Genomic DNA, 24082 nt, shown 5'->3' with positions numbered 1-24082 from the left:
CTGGCCCATGAAGCATCAGAAAATCTTTCCTTTTTATGCAGGTTATGATTTGAGCCTTGAGATAAATGATATCTAGGGGCAGCTTAGAATCTCGTAAGATTGCACTTCCACTTGTACATTCACTGCTTACATGTGACGGGTGAAAATAGAACAGCTGCTGCTGTTACTGAATGTGCAGAGATGGGGAACTGTCTTAAACTCTGATTGGCTGGGAAAAGTTCACATTTCCATATCGTAATGTCAATGAGGATGTTAGCTTGAGGTACGAGAATAAGTAGGACAGAGAGACTTTATAGATACTCAATATGATTTTTGATGGCTGGACAAATAAGTGAATATTCACTGAAATATAATTTAGGCATTTAATAAATATTTGAGTGTTTCTCAAAATGTTGTCTGGGGAATACCTGATCTACAAGTTCAAAACAGTTTGGTCTTTTTTGAGATAGAGTCTCACTTTGTTTCACGAGGTGGAGTGCTATGGCGTCATAGCTCACAGTAAACTCAAACTCAAATTATTTTCAAGCAACTCAAAAGACTACCACATGTGATAATTTACAATTTTTACCAAAGCAATTGATTAGTTAGTGTTTAAGCCCCATCTTATTTCCAACATCCACATCTCATTAATGTTTTCTAACCTGGGATAAGTAGTAACTTCTATAATAGAGTTTTAGAGGGAAAAAGATATGAGTATTGGCAGAATTCAACAGTTAAAAGATTCTAAGGGAGTTATTCCAACCAGAATTTCCAAATTTCATAAAGGAATCCACATGTTGAGTTTTTTTACTATATGACTTACTTTCACAAATGAGAAACCAAAGTGATTAAAATCAGATGAGAAGAGGCTTGGTGCTCATAGCTCAGTGAGTAGGGTGCCAGTCACATACACCAAGGCTAGTGGGTTTGAGCCTGGCCCCGGCCTGCTAAACAGCAATGACAACTGCAACAAAAGAAAAATAGACATTGTGCCTGGCACCTATAGTCCCAGCTACTTCAGAGGCTGAGGCAAGAGAATCACTTAAGCCCAAGAGTTTGAGGTTGCTGTGAGCTATGATGCTACAGCACTTACCCAGGGCAACAGCTTGAGACTCTGTCTCAAAAAAAAAAAAAAGAATATAGATGGCTAAAAAATACATGGAAGATGTTTCTCACTAGTAATCAAACTATCATATAAGGCAAGATTGTTTTTTCAAATACTAAGTGATAAAGATAGAATGATAACATTCAGAGTTGTCAATGCTATAGAAAAAGTGACACCCATATGGTCTTGGGAATATAAACAAATGCATTCATTCTGGAGATTTTTGCAGTAAAAATAAAAATCTTTAAGAGTTGGCTTCACTATTTCACCTTCTAGAAATTTGTATCTGAAGGAAATAATCATGGATATATGTGAAAAATCTATCTGTGCTGGGTGTGGTGGCTCATACCTGTAATCCCAGCACTGAGGCAGGTGGATTGCCTGAACTCACAGGTTCCAGACTAGCCTGGGCCAGAGCAAGACTTGGTCTCTAAAAATAGCCAGGCATTGTGGTGAGCTCTTGTAGTCCCAGATACTTGGGAGGCTGAGGCAAGAGAATTGCTTGAGCCCGGGAGTTTGAGGTTTCTGTGAGCTGTGACACCATGGCACTCTACCGAGGGTAACAAAGTGAGACTCTGTCTCAAAAAAAAAAAAAAAATTTATCTGTGGTTCTATTGTAATGGTATTTATCATAGTGTGTAACATTAGAAGTAACCTAAATGATGAGTACAAAATTGGTTTGATCAACACATTAAAAAGAAATGCAATAAAAATGTATCGAAAACCTTTTTATTGCAGTAATAGTCATAGTACAGTATTGATGTAAGCTACAACGTAGTACATAGATATGGTATAAAGTTGTTGGAAGATTAAATCAGTATACCTTCTAGGCATTTACTACTATAAAACTGAATTATCACACATGATAGTCTTTTGAGTTGCTTAAAAAGAGCAGTGGCAATAGTGTCACCTGCCAGAAATTAAGATATGTCCATTGGCATTCACTGGGAAGTTTGAATAAAGTAGGGCTGAAAATAAGCCAGATTATGGGATATTGTATTAAGTAAATGGAGACGAGACAGTGATTCCATTTTAAATCAGCAATGTCCTCTAGAAATAAAATGCAAACCACGTTATTAATAATTTAGCCAGATGTGGTGGTACATGCCTATAGTCCTAGCTATTTGGGAGGCTAAGGCAAGAGAATTACTTGAGCCCAGAGTTTAACGTTGCTGTAAGCTATGATGACGCCATGGCACTCTACCAAGGATGACAGAGTGAGATTCTGTCTCCAAAAAAAAAAAAAAAAAAAAATTTTTTTTTTTTTTGGTGGGCAACTCTTATCTTGGGTTCCCTTCCATGACGATGCAGAAGCTTTCCCTTTCTCTCTTGCTGAAATAAATCTGCAACACACACACACACACAAAATCCACTTAACCCTACATATTCAAAATATTTTCAATATAGAATTAATATAAAATCATTAATAAAATATTTTATATTCTTTGTAGCATCAGACTAGTATAGTGGCTACCACATTGTACAGGGTAGATTATCCTGATTGGAGAAAGTAATGGCAAAGAGGGGATGGCCAGAGGGAACATACAAGAATCCTCAATCCTTTGCTTTTAAATTGATTTTTTTCCCTTTTTTTTTTCTTTTCTTTTCTTCCTCCTGCAGGTTTTGGTAAGACTAGTCTGAGCCATAGAGGGAGAATAATGCCTGGAAAGAGACGTCCTTACGGAGTTATCACCGGCCTTGCAGCTAGGAAAGCAACTGGAATTCGAAAAGGAATTAGTCCTATGAATCGTCCACCTCTAAGTGACAAGGTATCCTGGATTAGATATTCTCTCTCTTTTTTTTTTTCATTTGTACTAACATTTCTGTGAATGAGCTCGAGAGATCATATAATTTTGTTTTTTTATGTACTGTAGGGCCAATATAAAAAACTTAAAATCTAAATAAAAATCATTGGTAGGCCAGGTATGGTGGCTCACGCCTATAATCCTAGAACTCTGGGAGGCCAAGACGGGTGGATTGCTTGAGCTCACAAGTTCAAGACCAGCCTGAGCAAGAGTGAGACCCCAGCCTCTACTAAAAATAGAAAATTGGAGGTAAGAAGATCGCTTGAGCCCAAGAGTTGGAGGTTGCTGTGAGGTGTGATGATGCCATGGCGCTCTACCCAGGCCGACAGGTTGAGACACTGTCTCAAAAAAATAAATAAATAAAAATTATTGCCATTTGTGAAGGATACCAAAATTTAAATTTTTTTTTTTCTTTTTTTTTTTAGAGACAGAGTCTCACTTTATTGCCCTCAGTAGAGTGCTATGGCGTCACACAGCTCACAGCAACCTCCAGCTTCTGGGCTTAGGCGATTCTCTTGCCTCAGCCTCCCAAGTAGCTGGGACTACAGGTGCCTGCCACAACGCCCAGCTATTTTATGTTGCAGTTTGGCTGGGGCTGGGTTTGAACCACCACCCTTGGTATATGGGGCCGACGCCCTACCCACTGAGCCACAGGCGCCGCCCCAAAATTTAAATTTTTTATAGGTTCCTATGTGTGTTTATGTATACTTTTTAATGGCTTTATTGGGTTATAATTTTCATACCATAAAATTTTCTTGCTTTAAGTACATGTGAGTATTTACAGACTTGTACAATCTCCACAACAGTCTAATTTTAAAACATTTGTATCATCCTAGAAAGCAATCTTATGCCCATTTAAAGTCATACCCTATCTTCTGACCCAGGCAATCACTAATCTACTTTTTGTAGATTTTTCATAGATTTGCCTTTTTTGCACATTTTATGTAAATGGAATCACATGGTAATAACGTGTTCTGGCAGTTAGTTATATTTTTGAGGTTCCTTCATGTTGTAGCATGTAGCTATACTTCATTCTTTTTTCTTTTTTTTCTTGAGAGAGAGTGCCATGGTATCACGCATAATGATGCCTGGCTCATTTTTCTATTTTTAGTACAGACAAGGTCTTGCTCTTACTTGAGCTCAAGTGATCCTTCCATCTCATCTTCCCAGAGTGCTGGGATCACAGATGTGAGCCACTGCACCCGGCCAGTACTTTATTCCTTTTTATTGCTGAGTAATGTTATATGGATATACCAAATTTTGTTTATCCATTCATCAGTTGGTGTACATTTGGTTATTTCTATTTTGGGAGGTATTACGAATAATGCTGCTATGGACATACACCAATTCTATATGGACATAGATTTTATTTCTCTTGGGTAGATACCTAAAGTTAATTTTTTTTTTTTTTTTTTTTTGAGACATAGTCTCAAACTGTCACCTTGGGTAGAGTGCCATGGCATCACAGCTCACAGCAACCTCACTAAGTTAATTTTATTTAAAGTTATTTACTTGGCTGGATGCGGTGGCTCACGCTGTAATCCTAGTACTCTGGGAGGCTAGAGGAGGTGGATTGCTTGGGCTCACAAGTTTGAGACCAGCTGTGCGCAAAGTGAGAAGCCCGTCTCTTTAGTAGAGAAACTAGGACTAGAAAAACTAGTCTGTTCAGGGTGGGCACCTCTCCTAGCTACTGGAGAGGCTGAGGCAAGTAGATCACTTGAACCCAAGATACTTGAGGTTGCTGTGAGCTATGATGATGACATGGCACTCTCCTAGGGTGTCTGAGTGAGACTCTGTCTCAAAAAAATAAATATATACATAAAGTTATTTACTATTATAAGTTAACTACTTTTCAACTCATAACTGAAATTTTATTTATATCTCAATGTGTAGTTTTTGGATTGAGTAAAGCATCGTCCCCAACCTTTTTGTCAGCAGGGTCTGGTTTCATAGAAAATTTTTCCATGGAGTGGGGTCTAGGGGAGGAATCATGGTTTCAGGATGATTTTAGACTGTACTCTCATTTTGGTTGCTATCACTGCAGAAAACCCTGCCTCATGCATCATTTGTAGGCTACTGTCATTTATGATCTCAAGAAGTTGATCCTCTCCTAGCACAAACAATTTCGATTCACCTGGCTTATTTACAACGGGTCACGGATCTATTCCTTCCAAGCTTGGGATTTTTTTGTGTTTGGGAAGTAATGCTCAAATTTGTTTGTAAGCTGAGATAGGTGATTATGCACCATCTGTGAGAAAGAAGGCCCTGGCTGATGTCTTTCAAAATCTTTGCTACTGTTTGAAACGTCAAAAATCTCAATGGTCACTTGTCCCCATAATTCCCATTTGGCTTTGAATGCAGTTTATCTGTTGACTTGAAAATAGTCGTTGTTCTCCCCTGAACTGGCAGTTGAGTTCATTGAGCAGCTTTTGTTTGTTTGTTTGTTTTATTTTTTTGAGACTCTGTCACGGAGGCTAGAGCGTCATAGCATCAGCTTGTTTCACAGCAACCTCAAGCTCCTTGGGTTTAAGAGATCCTCCTGTGTCAGCCTCCAGAGTAGCTGGCTAATTTTTTCTATTTTTAGTAGGGATGGGGTCTTTCTCTTGCTTAATCTGGTCTTGAACTCCTGAGCTCAAGTGATCTTCCTGCCTTGGCCTCCCGGAGTGCAAGGAATACAGGTGGTGAGCCACCACACCTGGCTAAGCAGATTGGTATGTCACACAAGTAAATAAGTTTTGAGACCTATTCTCTCTCACTTAAATGTGCTGCCAGTGGTGACTACTTTTCTAAAAGAAATCTCTGGAGCATCTCTCCTAACTCAAAAACTCTCACCAGTGATCTACCTTTGGAAAACCATTTCACGATGGAAGGTGGGTAGAGGGAAGGGGATTGGTGGGATTACACCAGCGGTGCATCTTACAAGGGTATATGTGAAACTTGGTAAACGGTCTGTGAAGCTAGTGAATGATGCCCCATGATCATATCAATGTACACAGCTATGATTTAATAAATAAAAAAAAGAAAACCATTTCACTTCTGTATAAGAGAATACAAGTGTGCTTTGTGTCCATTTCCTCACAGAACTAAGTGAACAGACCTGAGTCAAGGATATGTCTTTTAATGTGGTTGATAATTTAATCACATATTGTGACATTTTTTGGCTAGCCAGAATTTTTCTGTGGATGACACATTGTATAGATTCATATTCAGAAGCTACCTCCTTAACCCAAGTAGTGAAACTAGAAAGCCATCTAGTCATGGCAGCTGGTCCATCTGTGCATATACTGACACAAAATGACCAGTTTACTTTTCTTGATATGTAATCATTCACAAACTTGAATGGTTCTACAGCTGTGGTATTGGTTGGCAACAAAAGGGCACATAATGTATCCTCATGCACATCTTCCTGAAAAAATATATCACATAAAAGTAAATATTGTTGAGCAGTGCCTGTGGATCAGTGGGGTGGGCGCCAGCCCCATATACTGAGGGTGATGGGTTCAAACTCGGCCCCAGCTGAACTCCACCAAAAAAATAGCTGGGCGTTGTGGCAGGCGCCTATGGTCCCAGCTACTCAGGAGACTGAGGCAAGAGAATCGCCTAAGCCCAGGAGTTGGAGATTGCTGTGAGCTGTGACATCATGGCACTCTACCAGGGGCGATAAAGTGAGACTCTGTCTTTACAAAAAAAAAAAAAAAAAAGGTAAGTATTGATTCTTTGTTGTCAGCATCAGTAGACTCACCAACCTGGATTTCATACCACAGTAACTCATTAATTCTCTCTTAACAATCGTGCTTCAGTATCCTCTGCTAGTTCATCAATTTGTCTAGTTATGTTCCTAGCTAAAAGAGGAATACTTGCCACCTTTTGAACTGGCATCCTTAGAAGCAGGCACGATCAACTTTTGGCTGATAATAAAGGGCTTCTTAGCTTTATCAATGCATTGAGCCACTAACAATGATGCTATCAGTGCAGATACATTTGATTAAGTGGTGGCCTTCAGTAATTGCTTCTATTCGTCTTGTTCGTGTTATTTTCTTTTGAAAAGCTCTAAAGGCTTAATGTAGGGTGTTTGGTCTGCATGTGGTGAAGCAGTTTTGATGGTTTAATAACTTTGTTGGATAGCCAGTTGCAGATATTATACAAAGTGGGCTTGGAGAATATGAATCACATGTTGTAGTAACCCGTAATTTAGGTAGGACTCTTGGTATTTTCTCTTAAATGCACCTTTCATTTTGTTGACAGTCTTAGAGTCTTCTGCTATCTCATGCTTGGGTCTTTCCTTTTTTTTTTTTTTTTTTTGCTACAGTCTCATTTTGTCGCCCTATTTTGTCGCCCTTGGTAGAGTGCTGTGCTGTCATAGCTCGTAGCAACCTCAAACTCTTAGTCTCAAGTGATCTTCTTGTCTCAGCTTCCTGAGTAGCTGGGACTATAGGCGCCTGCCACATTGCCTGACATCTCTAGTTTTAGAGATGGTCACACTATTGTTCAGGCTGATGTGGAACTCCCAAACTCAATCAGTCCACCACCTTGGCCTCCCACAATGCTAGGACAACAGAACCACGGTGCCCAGCCTGGGTTTTTTTCCTCTTTTCAAAGAAGCTCTCTAGGATTGTTAGTTTTTCACTCATCTTTTGCTAGGGTTAGCTTGCAGGCTTAGCAAAACTGTGACTGAGGCTCGGCGCCTATAGCTCATTGGTCATGGTGCCAGCCACATACACCAGGGCTGGCAGGTTCGAACCCAACCCGAGCCTGCCAAACAACAATAACAGCTACAAAAAAAAAAAAAAAAAATAGCTGGGCATTGTGGCAAGCACCTGTAGTTCCAGCAACTTGGGAGGCTGAAGCAAGAGAATCACTTAAGTTCAAGAGTTTGAGGTTGCTGTGAGCTGTGACACCACAGTACTCTACCAAGGATGAATAATGAAACTCTGTCTCAAAACAACAAAAACAAACTTGCAACTGAGAAGTGTACAGTGTAGGAAAGAGGTGTGGCTAATGGGGCAGGCCATGTGCCGACTGAAATAAATGTCAGATTCTGACCTAAAGACCGCCACCATCTTGATGCAGCTGTACAATTGAAGTACATCAACTCAGTTGGTACTTAGGAAACCTCCCACCAGATGCAGCTTAATTGTCACTTACCACCCACTGAGGGAGTTTTTTTTTTTTTTTTTTTTGTAGAGACAGAGTCTCACTGTACCGCCCTCCGGTAGAGTGCCGTGGCGTCACACGGCTCACAGCAACCTCTAACTCTTGGGCTTACGCGATTCTCTTGCCTCAGCCTCCCGAGTAGCTGGGACTACAGGCGCCCGGCTATTTTTTTGTTGCAGTTTGGCAGGGGCTGGGTTTGAACCCGCCACCCTTGGCATATGAGGCCGGCGCCCTACTCACTGAGCCACAGGCGCCGCCCCCACTGAGGGAATTTTGTTAGGACTCTTCAAGCAATTCATTTATTATGGTCTCTGTGTATTCAAACCTTTCTGCTAATGATAATCTATCTTTGCTAGCATCACTACCAAAGCTCCACCTCAGATCATCAGGCATTAGATTCTCATAAGGAGCATGCAGCCTAGATCCTTTGCTTTTGGGTTCACACTCCTGGGAGAATCTAATGCTGTAGCTGATATGACAGGAAGTAGAGCTCAGGCAGTGATTCAAGCCATGTGGAGTGGCTGTAAATACAGATGAAACTTCACTTGCTCACCTCCTGCCGTACAGCTCAATTCCTTATAGGCCAGGGACTACTACCAGTTCATGGCCTAAGGTTGGATACTGTAGAGCTAAAGCATTTCACAAAATGTTTTTTCTGTTACTTTATGTGTAGAGGCCTGAGCCATCAGAGAATTTAAAATTCTTCTCATCTATATATATATATATATATATTTTTTTTTTTTTTTTTTTTTTTTTTTGAGACAGAGTCTCACTATGTCACCCTTAGCAGGTTGCCGTGGCATCACAGCTCATAGCAACCTCAAACTCTTGGGCTTAAGTGATTCTCTTGCCTCAGCCTCCCAAGTAGCTGGGACTACAGGTGCCAATCACAATGCCTGGCTATTTTTCCTTTGTTGCAGTTGTCATTGCTGTTTAGCAGACCAGGGCCGGGCTCAAACCCACTAGCCTTGGTGTATATGGCTGGCACCCTACTCATTGAGCTATGGGCACCAAACCTCTTCTCATCTAATTTTAATCACTTTGGTTTCTCATTTGTGAAAGAAAGTAAGTCATATAGTATGTTATATATAGTATATAAGTAAGTCATATATAGTATTGAGTTAGTGGATATTTATGAAGCACTTCTCATATTCTTAAAATAATAGGGGAATTCAAATGAAGTAGAAGATATGGTGCATATTTTAAAGGACTTTAGAGAAGTCTCCATAGAGTATATGGAAAGCTGCCTTTAATGATGGATTTAATTTATATATATAGAGGAAGAAAAAGTATACATTTTACGTGCTTGTGTTTATTATGATATTGAATTTTTCTTTTTTTCCTTTAACCACTTCTACTCCAGCTTCTTTATTCTCATAACCTCCCATTTTTCTTTTTTACACATTTGTTTTGGAACTTGGCCTTTTTATCCCTTCACTTAGTATCAAAAATCATTTTCGTATGAATTATTCCCTAAAATGTATTTCTAGTTCTCTGATTCTTTTCTTGAGCTCTAGAGCCCTGTGTCCTTATCATCTGTGCCTCTTCCAGAGCACCTACATCAAGTATTTTAAGTATCGTGTGATGTTCTTTTTTTTTTTTTGTAGAGACAGAGTCTCACTTTACTGCCCTCGGTAGAGTGCCGTGGCGTCACACAGCTCACAGCAACCTCCAGCTTTTGGGCTTAGGCAATTCTCTTGCCTCAGCCTCCCGAGCAGCTGGGACTACAGGCGCCCGCCACAACGCCCGGCTATTTCTTTTTTTTGTTGTTGCAGTTTGGCCGGGGCTGGGTTTGAACCCACCACCCTCGGTATACGGGGCCGGCGCCCTACTCACTGAGCCACAGGCGCCGCCTGTATCGTGTGATTTTCATCTTTTCAGTCACTTAGACTGGAGATTTTTAAGTTGTTTCAGTTTCTTAATCTCCCCCATCTACAGATCCAAGCAGTTGTCAATCCCTGTTCATTCCACATCAGAAATGTTTATTTTAGTAGAGTATATAGCAAAAAGCTATAATCTGATTAACATAGTTTCTTGCCTTTTGAAAGAATATAGAACGATATTTTCCAGTGTTAAAAAGGAAAGGAAACCTTCTGAGACAAAATGAAGTGCAGAGGAAACCAGTGGCAGTTCTCAAGAGACCTAACCAGTTAAACAGAAAGTAAGTACTCAAATAAGATAAGAATGCATTGTTGTGTGAAAATAAACACGTCGTTCACTAGGAGTCTCATAGAATGAATTTGCAGTGATTATTCTAGTTACCTGGTCGTTTTCAAGAGATTTTTGGGATTTCTATCTGAATATCCAACATGGAAACATTCTTTAATAACTTCCATATTTCTTAGATGCTGTGTTATTGATGAATTTAACTGATATAAACTATTTAAAAAGCATTACCCTATTTCTTTGACATATAGAGTAAAATTGGAAAAGCTGATAATTTTGATAAAAATCTTTGTTTTGTGGTTTGCCTTTTTATTTGTGATGGGCTATTGCTCTATAACCCAAGCTGGTCTTGAATTCCTGGCTTCAAGCAATCCCTCCCCCCTTAACCTCCTGAGTAACTGGAATTACAAGCATGCACCATCACACCTGGCTTATTTTAGTAAAAATCTTAACACTTCAATCAAAATTACTAAAAATTAGAAATTCTTTTTTTTTTTTTTTTTTGTAGAGACAGAGTCTCACTGTACCGCCCTCAGGTAGAGTGCCGTGGCGTCACACGGCTCACAGCAACCTCTAACTCTTGGGCTTACGCGATTCTCTTGCCTCAGCCTCCCGAGCAGCTGGGACTACAGGCACCCGCCACAATGCCTGGCTATTTTTTTGTTGCAGTTTGGCCGGGGCTGGATTTGAACCCGCCACCCTCGGCATATGGGGCCGGTGCCCTACTCACTGAGCCACAGGCACCGCCCTAAAAATTAGAAATTCTAAAAGCTGAATTTGTTATTCAATCTGGATGGATCTCACTAGAACACTAAATCATGATGTATGTTATTTGTGGAAAAAGCAAACTAGAAAGAAAGAATTCTTCAGCTTGGCACCTGTGGCTCAGCAGCTGGGGTGCTGGCCACATACATTGGAGCTGGAGTGTTCAGATCCAGCCCAGGCCTGCCAAACAGCAGTGACAACTACAACCAAAGACTGTCCGGGTGTTGTGGCAGGCACCTGTGATCCCAGCTACTTAGGAGGCTGAATCAAGAGAATTGCTTAAGCCCAAGAGTTTGAGGTTGCTGTGGGCTGTGAAGCCACGGCACTCTACCCAGGGCGACAGCTTGAGACTATCTCAAAAAAAGAAAGAATTCTTCATGGATGTATCTTAAGCTGAATTTATTCTTATAAATGGCATTATTCCATAGCGTCACACGGTTCACAGCAACCTCTAAGAGTCCTCTAACTCTTGGACTCTTGGGCTTACGCGATTCTCTTGCCTCAGCCTCCCCAATTTCAGTGAAATTGTGAAAGGAATAGCAAAAACTTAAAAATTATGACTCATAGGTTGGGTACTATGATGTGTGTCTATAGTCCCAGCTATTCAGGAGGCTGAGGCAGGAGGAATGCTAGAGTCCAGGAGTTAAAGCAGAGGTCCTCAGTCTTTTTAAACAAGGGGCCAGTTCACTGTCCCTCAGACCTTTGGAGGGCTGGACTATAGTTAAAAAAAAAAAAAAACAAAAAACTATGAACAAATTCCTATGCAGACTGCACATATCTTATTTTGAAGTAAAAAAACAAAACGGGAACAAATACAATCACACTGCCTCATGTGGCCCGCGGGCCATAGTTTGAGGACTATGGCCCGCGGGCCACATGAGGCAGTGTGATTGTATTTGTTCCCGTTTTGTTTTCCCACCTGGGTGAGAGCTGAGACCCTATGTCAAAAAAAAAAAAAACGCCCAAAACAACCTATTGTTAAGGCATTCTATTCTGTGTAAGGATAAAGTAGACTAAGGAAGCTGACAAACTGTGAAGTTTTCTTACTCAGTTTCAAATGCCATTTATTCATATCTTAAGGAAGATTATTTAATTTTTTTGAGAGAGTCTCACTCTGTCACTCATGGCAGTTTTGTTTGTTGGTTTGTTTTTTAGGGGAGCCAGGGTCTCACTCTTGCTCAGGCTGGTCTCAAACTTCTGAGCTCAAGCATTCTACCCACCTTAGTGTCCCAGAGTGTTAGGATTATAAGTGTGAGTCACCAGTTCCCGACAAAGAAGATAGTTTATAAAACAATCTGGGTGGCTGGGCATGGTGGCTCACACCTGTAATCCTAGCACTCTTGGAGACCAAGGTGGGTAGATTGCTTGAGCTCATGAGTTCGAGACCAGCCTAAGCAAAAGCAAGACCCTGTCTCTACTAAAAGAGAAAAACTAGTTGGATGTTGTGGCAGATGTCGGTATTCCTACTTGGGAGGCTCAGGCAAAATGATCACTTGAGCCCAAGAGTTGGAGGTTCCTGTGAGTTAAGATGCCATAGCACTCTACTGTGGGTGATAGAGTAAGACTTTGTCTCAAAAAAAAAAAAAAAAAATTGTGATAGAGCCGGGTACAGTGGCTTATACCTATAATCTCACCAATTTAGGAGGACAAGGCAGGAGGGTCATTTGAGGCATGGAGTTCAAAACCACCCTGGAAGACATAGTAAAGCCCTGTCATCTTAAAAAGAAATGAAAAAACATTAGCCAGGAGTGGTGTTACTTACCTGTACTCTCAACTATTTGGGAGTCTGAGGCACAAGGATCACTTGAGCCTAGGAATTTGTGGCTACAGGGAGCTGCACTCCAGCCTAGACAATAGAGTGAAACTCTCTCTTTAAAACAAGAAGGAGTTGGGCAGGAGTGGTGGGTGACTCATACCTGGAATCCTAGCACTGTGGGACGCTGAGGCAGGTGGACTGCTTGAACTAAAGAGTTTGAGACCAGGCTGAGCAAGAGCAAGACCTCATCTCTACTAAACATAGAAAAATCAGCTGGGTGTTGTGGTGGGTGCCGGCAGAACCAGCTACTTGGGAGGCTGAGGCAAAAGGATCGCTTGAGCCCAAGAGTTTGAGGTTGCTGTGAGCTACAATGCCAGGACACAGAGTGAGACTGTCTCAAAAACAAATAAATAAAAAAAGGAGTGGAGAAATATTTAAGATTTTCTGTGGTTTATATTAACATATAAAGATTTCTGAGGAGGAAGAGAAAGCTGGAGGATACATTATTTTTCAAGTCTTCCTCTTTATTTTTGCTTTTCAGTTTCACTATTATGTGCCTAGGTATGATGATTCTTTGTACTAATCCCATAAATCTATAAATTTATGTTTTTACCAAATTTAGGAAAAACACTAAAAATGTGAATTTTAATGTCTTTAAAATATATCTTATGTGAGGGATATTAGAAAGTTGAATATTTAGAAGTTTAATTATTTCTAAATTAGCCAGGTACTACAGAGGGAGATCAAATCTCAATAGCTTCATGTAAATAAATAATTCAGAGTTGGGCTCAAGTTTTTAAGCCTATGAATTTAGTGATTTTTGCTTTTTTCTTAAAATGTTCGAAAGTAGCTCAGATTATTCATTTTGTGTGTGTTTTTGTTACAGAAGTAACATTCCGGCTAATTTTACCAGGAGTGGAAATAAATTAAGCCATCAGAAAGACACTCGTCAGGCAACTTTTCTTTTCAGAAGAGGCCTTAAGGTATTAAAAAAAACCTTGGTGGTTTCTTTTTATCCATAGAGGATCCCAAGCACCCATCTTTAGTGATCATTAATCATAGGCAGGATTAGGTTTGGGGTATAGAGAACATGATACTAGATTAATTCTTTCTGTTACAGTTTTTCTATATCGTGCCTTTTGTTGCCCTCCATAGCAGTGTCTTATTTAGCAATAAACTTGTCTATTTGCCACTTACTCTAATATAGGAACTCCAACCAAGAGGTTTTGCTAGACTAGCACAGGCTTCTTTCCTGCATTTATCCGTACACCACAAGGGGTTATAAAGTTACAGAGCAGGATAGCTCTTTGGATTCAAATCCTCTGCTTTCTCTGGGATCTACTGCTTTTTTATTTTTCCCTTCAGGTTCAGGCCCAGTTGAACACAGAACAACTGCTAGACGATGTAGTAGCAAAGAGAACTCGTCAGTAAGTTTCAATTTGTTTTTCAAGATGTCATTTCAAAAATTCCAAAGTACTAACTACCCAAATTACCATGTACCGCAGTCCAAAAGAAATCAAATGAGACCCAAAATAAAATTGAGCCAGGAAGTTAGGCATGGAGATACAAGCTGTAGTCCTTGCTGTTTGAGACTTGAGCCCTGGAGTTCAGGCTGTAGTGTACGACGATGATAGTCCAGTGAACAGCTGTAGCACTCCAGTCTGGGCAACATAGTGAGACTTCTCTCTAAAAAGAAAAGAAATTGAGCCTGAAATAAATAAGTCATCTTTTGTTTTTTGTTATTTTTTTCCAAAATTCTTTGAATTTTCACCTGTCAATATTGTGTTTATAATAATTTTAGCCCCAAGTAATTTACTCTTATTTTTTTAATTGCTATTCCATTTTAATGAAACAAGTTTTTTCTTTCTTCGTTTTCTTTATTTTATTTTATGTTTTTGGCTATAACTTTTTTTTTTTTTTGTAGAGACAGAGTCTCACTTTATGGCCCTCGGTAGAGGCCATGGCATCACACAGCTCACAGCAACCTCCAACTCCTGGGCTTAAGCTATTCTCTTGCCTCAGCCTCCCGAGTAGCTGGGACTACAGGCACCCAGCTATTTTTTGGTTGCAGTTCAGCCTGGGCCGGGTTTGAACTCGCCACCCTCGGTATATGGGGCCGGCACCTTACCGACTGAGCCATAGGCGCCGCCCTGGCTATAACTTTCTATACAAATAAGCCTATTTAGAGAATAAATAGAAGACAATCCAATAGAGCTTTTGGAAAATTTGTAAGAACTTTAAAAACAATAGAATGTTTTTCTTTTTCACATAACTTTTTTTTTTTTAGGCAGAGTCTATGTTGCCCTTGGTAGAGTGCTGTGGTGTCACAGCTCAGCAACCTCAAACTCTTGGGCTTAAGCAATTCTCTTGCCTCAGCCTCCCAAGTATCTGGGACTATAGGCACCCGCCACAATACCCGGCTAGTTTTTTATTGTTGTTGCAGTTGTCATTGTTGTTTAATTGGCCTGGCTGGGTTGGAACCCACCAGCTTGGGTGTATGTGGCCGGCACCATAACCACTGTGCTACGCGTGCCGAGTCTTTCACATAACTTTTGATTCCTTCATCTTACTAAAAAATTTAAAACTGTTTTTATCTAATAATAGTTGCACTTCCCACTGTTAGTTGTGACATTCTAATTCCATCATTGTGATGAGGTTTTTGAGATGCAACTGTTTAAAATTATGGCTTTTTTTTTTTTTTTTTTTTAATTTTTAGAGTCAGAGTCTGACTTTGTCGCCCTCAGTAGAGTGCTGTGACGTCATAGCTCACAGCAACCTCCAGTGCTTGGGCTTAGGCGATTCTCTTGCCTCAGCCTCCTGAGTAGCTGGGACTATAGGTGCCCACCACAACGTCCAGCTATTTTTTTTGTTGCATACTGGCCAGGGTTGGGTTCTAACCAGCTACCCTTGGTATATTGGGCCAGTGCCCTACTCACTGAGCCACAGGCACTGCCCTATGGCTACTTTCGGAAAATAAAACATACACACTTGGCCCTCCATATCTGTGGGGGATTTCTTCTAGGACCAGCAAAGATAATAAAATCCTCTGATGATCAGATTCCCTGCAGTCGACCCTCTTATTTTGGTTGACTCCACCAGTGTAGAATCTGCAGATAGGGCTGACTGTAAAACATGGTCATTTTTCACAGATGATGTCAACTACAGTGGAGCATGATTTTGAACAATTGGAGTGTAAGAAACAAAAGTTTGACCCTGATGCCAGCAGTATTCTTTAGCACAGGGATCATTACATTTGAAACTGTCAGGAAGTAAATAATAATCATAGCTTATTTGCTGTTTCAGTGAACAATATTTACTTAATTGAAATATAATATAAATGTTTTGAACTTTGAGAATCAACCTGTAGACAAAGCATAAAATAATTAATTTCAGAACAGACTATAAAATGTATAAATATCAATTTTTGACTCACGTAAATATAAAGATAGAGGTGACAAAAAGTAGGAAATACGAAGTGAGAGAAGAGGTGGAAGGGCTGGAATAGAGGTATTGTTATCCTTTCATACAAGTAGAAAGAGTCAAGAAACACTACTGAAAGAAAGGGAAGAGTCAAGAAACACTACTGAAAGAAAGGGAAGAGTCAAGAAACACTACTGAAAGAAAGGGGAGAGTCAAGAAACACTACTGAAAGAAAGGGGAGAGTCAAGAAACACTACTGAAAGAAATAGAGATTTAAGTAAAGTTACAGTGGAAGTTAAGTAGTTGATATGACCATCAAAATGTTTAGAGGTAGGTAGGAGGATAGTGTGATGAGCTAAATCTTTATTCATTGCAGGAAGATTTTACTACGTAAGCATCTTGTTTAGTGAATTGGAAGTAACCAAGCAATAGAAATGAGAAAAGTTAAAAGTACTGTCTCTGGGGAGGGAGAATAGTGGGGTGAATGACTGTTGCTTTTCATTAGAAGCCTTTCTGTACTATTTGATTTTTTTAAATGTGTATGTATCAGTTATAATGAAAGATATTTAATAAATAAATTCAGGTGCCCAGGACCTACACCCAAGATGCTGATTCATTATATTATGATGGTGTTCAGGTATCTATTTTTTAAAAGTTAAAGAAAAGTAATGGCTACTTTTAAAATGTGTATTTTTATGTGGAATATACATAGAATTTATAAACTAACATTTTAATGAAATTTCGGGGGGGTTTTTTGGTAACTAGATGGCGAACTTCTACCACCAATGGAGGAATTTTGACTGTGTCCATTGACAATCCTGGAGCAGTGCAGTGCCCAGTGTAAGTCTTTTCTTTCTTTTTGCAAAAGACTATAACCTCTTAATATATAAGTTAATAGAAAAATGCTGGATTTCTGCTCAGAGTATGATGTCCAATTCTAGCACTTTGGGAAGCTGAGGTAGGAGGATTACTTGAAGCCAGGAGTTCAAGACCAGCCTGAGTAACATAGTGAGACTCTGTCTCTAGAGAAAATACAAAAATTAGCTGGGTATGGTGGTGTGCTCTTGTAGTTGCAGGTTCTTGGGAGGCTAAAGCAGGAGGATTGTTTGCGCCCAGGACTTTTAAGTTGCAGTGAGCTGTCAGGACGCCATTGTACTCTACCAAGGACAAAAGAGCAAGAGTCTGTGTCAAAATAAATAAATAGGGCCGGGCGTGGTGGCTCACGCCTGTAATCCCAGCACTTGGGAGGCTGAGGTGGGTGGATTGCCTGAGCTCACAAGTTTGAGACCAGCCTGAGCAAGAGTGAGACCCTGTCTCTATAAAATAGCCAGGTATTGTGGCAGGAGCCTGTAATCCCAGCTACTTGGGAGGCTGAATGAGGATGAATTCAGGAGTTTGAGGTTGCCATGAAGTAATACACCACAGTACTCCACTGAGAGTGACCAAGTAAAACTGTCTCAAAAAAAAAAAAAAAAAAAATGTGTATATATATATATATATATAATAAAAGCGACAGCTCCTTTGATTTCTGGTTCTGTAGCCCCAAGTAACCACTTTTTAACAATTTTTAAAATATTTTTACTTTAAAAAAATGCTGTGCATGTATAACAATATGTAGGTTCATGAGTTTACTTTGTACTACTCTTCTCCCCCTTCCACAGTAATATTTTGAATGTCTACTTTTCAGACCATACAGACTTCCCTTTCTTTAAAGTCTTCATAGTGGGGCCAGGCACAGTGGCTCGTGCTTGAAATCCTAGCACTCTGGGAAGCCAAGGTGGGTGGATTGCCTGAGGTCCCAGGTTGGAGACCAGCCTGAGCAAGAGCGAGACCCGTCTCTAAAAGTAGCCAGGTGTTGTAGCAGGTACCTGTAGTCTCAGCTACTTGGGAGGCTGAGGCAGGAGAATTGCTTGAGCCAAAGAGTTTGAGGTTGCTGTGAGCTATGACACAATGGCACTCTACCAAGGATGAAAAAGTGAAACTGTGTCTCAAAAAAAAGAAGTGTTCATTATTTTATTTTGTTGAGCTTAATTTAATTAACCCTTTCATTGTATTTGTCGCATTATAAACTTCATAAATTTATGGAGTAAATGAAAAAAATTTAGGGGATGCTTTTTTTTTTTTTTGAGACAGAGTCTCACTTTGTTGCCCTTGGAAGAGTGCCATAGCATCATAGCTCACAGCAACCTCAAACTCTTGGGCTCCAGCGGTTCTCTTGCCTCAGCCTCCCAAGTAGCTGAGTCTACAGGTGCACCCCACAACGTCTGGCTATTTTTTAGAGACGAGGTCTTGCTCTGGCTGAGACTGGTCTTGAACTTGTGAGCTCAGGTAGTCCACTTGCTGCGGCCTCCCAAAGTACTAGAATTATAGGCATGAGCCACCACTCCCAGCCTAGGATGGCTCTTTCTAAGGCTTCAGAAGTTGCTTTATTTTAGAAAATCAAGATTTTGAAATAACCAGTCATTCAAAATTGTTGAAATGTTTGTAGGTCTGCTTAAAGAGGTATTCTGTGAACAATTCTGTATTTAGTCTCTAGAGCAGTTAGTCAAGAGTCAAGTATTTATATGAGAACAAAAAGTAGCCTGATACATTTGAACATGTATACAGGTCAGGATTCTTAAGTACCAAGTGATTTTTCTTCTTTTGATTGTTTAGCTGCTCTGATAATTTTAATATTTTTTCTAATAGAACTCAGAAACCACGATTAACTCGTACTGCTGTACCTTCATTCTTAACAAAACGGGAGCAATCTGATGTAAAGAAAATTCCTAAAGGTGTCCCCCTACAATTTGACATAAATAGTGTTGGAAAACAGGTAAAAAGAAAAGTTTTCTGTATTTCTTTGAGTCATTCACTGAGAATATTTTAGTTAACAAAACATTTGTTGTATAGGAAATTAAACAGGGTATCCTAACCCACCTCCAAACCTAGCCAGCAATTGACATTTTCATCTGGCTCAGCGCCCATAGTACAGTGGTTATGGCGCCAGCGACATCCACTGTGGGTGGCAGGTTCAAACGCAGCCTGGGCCAGCTAAACAACTGCAACAACAAAAAAAATAGCCAGGTGTTGTGGTGGGCGCCTTTAGTCCCAGCTACTTGGGAGGCTGAGGCAAGAGAATCCTTGAGCCCAAAAGTTTGAGGTTGCTGTGAGCTGTGACGCCACAGCACTGTACCAAGGGCAACATAGTGAGACTCTGTCTCAAAAAAAAAAAAAAAAACTTTCATCTCTGTAGATTGCCTGTTAGACATTTCATATAAGTTGGTTCATATATGCTCTTTATGACTGACTTCTTTGACTTAGCATAATGTTTTCAAGGTTCATCCATATTATATCAGTATTTTATTTCTCTTTATTGCTGAATAGTGTTCATATGTATATGCACATCTTATTTATAATTTGATGGACATTTGGGTTGTTTTACTCTTTGACTATTATAAATAATACTGCTCTGAACATTTGTGTGCAAGGTTTTCATTTCTCTTTGGCAATACCTAGGGGTAGAATTACTAGGTCACGTGGTAAGTGAATTTGTTAATCTTTTGAGGGAACTGCCAAATTGTTTTACAGGGAAGTGGCTGTGCCACTTTACATTTATGAAAGTTCTAAATTTCTCCACATTATTCTCCTTACCATTACATTATTTGTCATTTGACTACAGCCATCTAGTTGTGGAGTGAGATCTCACTGTGGTTTTGACACTTTTTATATATAAAATATTTTTAGTGATCTTTTGTAATGAATTTGTAGATTCCTTAGGATTTTCTATGTAAACAATCATGTTATTCCCCCATTCCTTTCCAATCTTTAAATCTTTTTTTTTTCTTGCTTTATTATGTTGGCTTAGAATCTTAGTACAATGTTGAATTGAACCAGTGAGATGTATGCATCATACATGCTTTATTCCAAAGCCTGAGGAGAAAGTATTAAATGCTTCATTCACCATTTAGTAAGATGTTAGCCATCGGTTTTTCACAGATTCCCTTTGTCTAGTTGAGGGAGCTCCTTTCTCCTGATTTGCTGAGAGTTGTTATCAGGAATCGGTGTTAGATTTTATCACATTTTTTGGATATTCATTTAAATAAAAACCTAGAATGGAGGAAATGAAGTATGCATAGAGATTTGACCAAATTCATTTTGCTTATTTTTTATTTTTTACTGTTGCTACTTCCCTCTCCCCTGAGAAATGAACTATAATTTGGGAGCACTTCTATTAGTTAATAAAAATTAGATTTTTATTTGAATTTGATTTTAATTTCTGTGGTGAACAGAAATTTAGGAAAATTTGTTTCAAAATATTCAGAAGTCTAAACACTTCCTTTTATCAGAGGCATCACTAGAGTTGGTGGCAGTGTTTGCAGAATCTGAAAATAATTCAGATGGGGCATCTTTGGGTGTATGACTTGTAGGCATTACAGGATATGTGTGTTTTATGGAGTATAATGTAGGCTTTATGGTGATTAGGAAGGCATTCTTAGACTTCCCAGTTTTAATTCTGAAACTGCTGGTAACTAACTTCTCTTAAGCCTAACTTCCTATTTCATACGGTTTTTGTTAGGATTAAATGAGGTCATAAACATAAATACTTACAAAGCATTAGATATTGTTAATTATAATATCACATAATTCTAATCCAAATGTGACTTTCAGTTAAATTGTTAATTTTTTTTTTTCCTTTTTTCTAGACAGGGATGACTTTGAATGAGCGGTTTGGGATCCTGAAGGAACAAAGAGCCACTCTCACGTTCAACAAAGGAGGAAGCCGCTCTGTAACTGTGGGATAGATCCCATGTCAAAGGGACTTTTGAGTGATGACTCTGTTGGAAAAGTTAAACTGCTTGAAGAGTTCATCACAGAAATTCAAGAAACTTTACTTCAAAATATTCACGAGGCTAAATAACTCTTATTTTTATTTTTGAAGTTTTTTTTTTTAATATGTAAAATAATGCCCTGAAAGAATAGCAGGGAATATATCTATGTGTTCTTAAAGATTTCATGGTTGGCCCAGACAGAACAATTCTCTATTTGACATCTTTGGTTCCTTACGCAGCAGAAGGAAGACAGAAAGATAGAAATTGATTATTTTTATGATAGTGGTATTCAGGATCTTACCACTCTTGCCCATTTTCTAGATTTTGCCCTGGTAAATCTTGGTCTTCAGTTATATATATATAAGTACGTCCCTTTGTTGCTGTCCCTTATCTTTTAATAGTGTCGATGTAATAAGTGCAGTTGCCTTCTTTTCATTAGAGATATAAAAATTTTATGTGAATTTTAGTTTTGGGTTTTAAGATTTATGGAAATATGTGGAAGTTGGTTCATATTTTGGGTAGTGTTAGGCTAATCCCCCAGGGTTGTATATCTTTAGCGCTGAACTTTTTAACAAGAAATGTGACTCTAGGCATTAGTCTCAGTTTAAAATGTTGGTGTTTGGAGGCTGTATGTGCATATTTACAAAGTTATCTGGTAGGGCCTTGGAGGAGAAGGTCTAATTTAAAAATCTGACAGTTTGTGTTTAGTAAATGAAGAAAGCATGAAAGGAAGTGGCAAGTTGAAGGACAGGCAATTGAGATGAAAAGTTTCAAAACCCAGGTCATAGGTATACTGTTTGGATTTAGTGTAGTCTTGAGTCTGTTTTCCATAAAGAATTCTTCAAGTGATATTTTGAAGAAATACAATTATTAAAATGGGTTGAGCCCATTAGATATTTTGATAGTAAAATTAATAGCCATAAAATTCTAGACTTCTTATTTAAAAAGTATAAATTTATAAGCTTTTAAGCTTGCTAAATTAAAGAATTTACAGCTCCAAAAACAAAAATATGCTTATATACATCACAGTGTAAAAGCAGAATTATAATAGAGTTACATTGTAGCTCTCGTGTACCTTTCACTCTGATCTTGTTTGGTGTAAAGTTCAGGAATTTATGGAAAGAAAAGTGTTTTTCCTCCTCTCTGGAGGTGTGGGAAGAGTTAGTCTATTGTGCCAAGGTAGTGTGAAGAGTCCTCAGATAATTGTATGCTATAAATTACAATATAATGTCAAAATGAAGCAAAATATTCCAGCTACAAGTTACAAGTTTGGTCATTTTGAAGCTTGACCTTTTGGTTTGCTATAATGTTAACCTCAAATAGGTATTAGTTTCTTTGGAATATATTATTAGTATTGACTTTTCCTATAAAACAAAGCATTAAGTTATCTTTCCTGCCTGACTTGTATTGTATGCTAGACTTCATTGTTGTCTTTCATGCTTCTTGGGTTACGCTAGCCATAGTAAACTATCAATTTCATGCTTATACCAAAGAAAAGAATTAAATCTGATCATTAATATCTGATATTTTGCCAGTACGTACACTAACAAGGGGTTGTTGGAAGCCAGTCACAAAATTTGAAAGTAAACTCAGTCTCTTTTTAGCTTTTTGATTCTTTTCATAGAGGTCAAGGACTCATTGCAAAACATTTTTACAAGTATGAAATGCTTATATTTGGTCCAGAAACAATACATTTTAGACTGGTTTAGAATTACTGGTAGTTTATTTGAAAGCAAAGGAAAAGCAACTGAGCGTAAATTTTCTGTCTTTAGAACAGTTTATGAAAATATGGTATAAAAGTGTTTTTATTTTCCTGTTATTTTAAGTATTTTGTACAAAGATACTAGTAATGCCATTTATGGGAAAACCTTAAAAATTGCCCTAAACATTGACATTTAAGGGTGTCAAATAGCAAAGTATCTTTGGTATATTAAACTTCTGCTCTTCATGCATCTGCAATTTAATTTTCTTTTTAAGTATAAAATTTTTCCTTTGGTACAATGAAATTAAAACTTCTTGAGTAATAACATGATGTATATAAACAAATCAATATGCTTTGTTGGAGGAAAATTTTCTTTCTTCGAATGTGGTTGTAGTCATCTTTGTTCCGTTCTTAAAGGTTTTACTTTTGTTTTTTAAACAGGATGCAACTTAAAATTTCTTTTGCATCAAGGTGTATGCAAAACATTGATGCAGTGCATCATAAAATGAAAGTTTGTATTTAATGTGGAGGTGCTTTACACTGTACTTTTTGGTGTTTTTGGAAAAGTTATATTTAGATCTATTCTGAAGCTATTCATTTTTAACAAATAAAATGTTGCAGGTTTCACATGATTTATTCTTAGTTAAAAAGATTGAGTTGTGGTTTTTAGATTGTTCTGTTTTATAAAGAACTTCGTAGTGATTAAATTTGTAATTTTTAGGGTTTGAAAAGTTACCTAATAGCTAAATTGGTACATTAATCTAAACTCTCCTATTATTGTCCCACTAACTGCCTTTTGATGATTTCATTCATAGCCTCAAGAGGTGGTAGGGAGGAGGAATTAAAAAAGAGAATCAAATTTACTTAAAATGCAGAATATTAGGCTAGAAGAGGCTTGAAAGATTGTCCAGTTTAAATCTTTTTTTAATGTTAGTTAACTGAGTCACATTTTTAATACTTGTTTGTTACAGTATGGTCATCTTTTTGAGCTCAGATCTAATTCTCAGTTGATTAATAAACTGCTTCTCTGAATTGAACACCCACAGAAAGTAGTGGAATGATGTGTGGTTTGTCAGCTAAAATTTGGTAATAGCCACGTTTTAGCATTTGTAGCCTGATAAGTAAATCTCTTACACCAGAGAGGATTATAATACTTTATTAATTTGGTATTTCAATTTAGATAGGCCTGTTTGAAAAGACCAGTGTTTTCTAATCAGACGTGTATTTCCATTGGTACATACAGGGGTTTGGTTCCAGGACCCGCACATTTACCAAAATCCAGGTATATGCAAGTCCCACACCTACATATATGAACAGTCAGCCCTCCATCTACATTTGATTCGCATTTGATTGAAAAAAAAAAAAATCTGCCTATAAGTGGGCCCCCATAGTTCAAACCCATGTTGTTCAAGGGTCAAC

The 24082-nt window shown here is 38.6% G+C and overlaps 1 protein-coding gene across 1 annotated transcript in view; it reads left to right on the top strand.

The window, feature by feature from the left end:
* The window catches only part of FYTTD1 (forty-two-three domain containing 1), a 31410-nt gene extending 8115 nt beyond the window's left edge, over window positions 1-23295 (top strand). The window contains exons 3-9 of the mRNA XM_053564542.1: window positions 2705-2853; window positions 10092-10204; window positions 13617-13713; window positions 14096-14157; window positions 16916-16990; window positions 18839-18965; window positions 20836-23295. Coding sequence (XP_053420517.1) covers window positions 2705-2853; window positions 10092-10204; window positions 13617-13713; window positions 14096-14157; window positions 16916-16990; window positions 18839-18965; window positions 20836-20934 — 722 coding nt within the window. The 3' untranslated portion in view covers window positions 20935-23295. The remainder of the gene's footprint in view (window positions 1-2704; window positions 2854-10091; window positions 10205-13616; window positions 13714-14095; window positions 14158-16915; window positions 16991-18838; window positions 18966-20835) is intronic.
* Window positions 23296-24082: the final 787 nt, after the last annotated feature.

Source organism: Nycticebus coucang, chromosome 16 (genome assembly GCF_027406575.1).
Source record: "Nycticebus coucang isolate mNycCou1 chromosome 16, mNycCou1.pri, whole genome shotgun sequence".
Taxonomy (NCBI): domain Eukaryota; kingdom Metazoa; phylum Chordata; class Mammalia; order Primates; family Lorisidae; genus Nycticebus; species Nycticebus coucang.
This window is presented reverse-complemented; position numbering and strand designations above follow the sequence as displayed.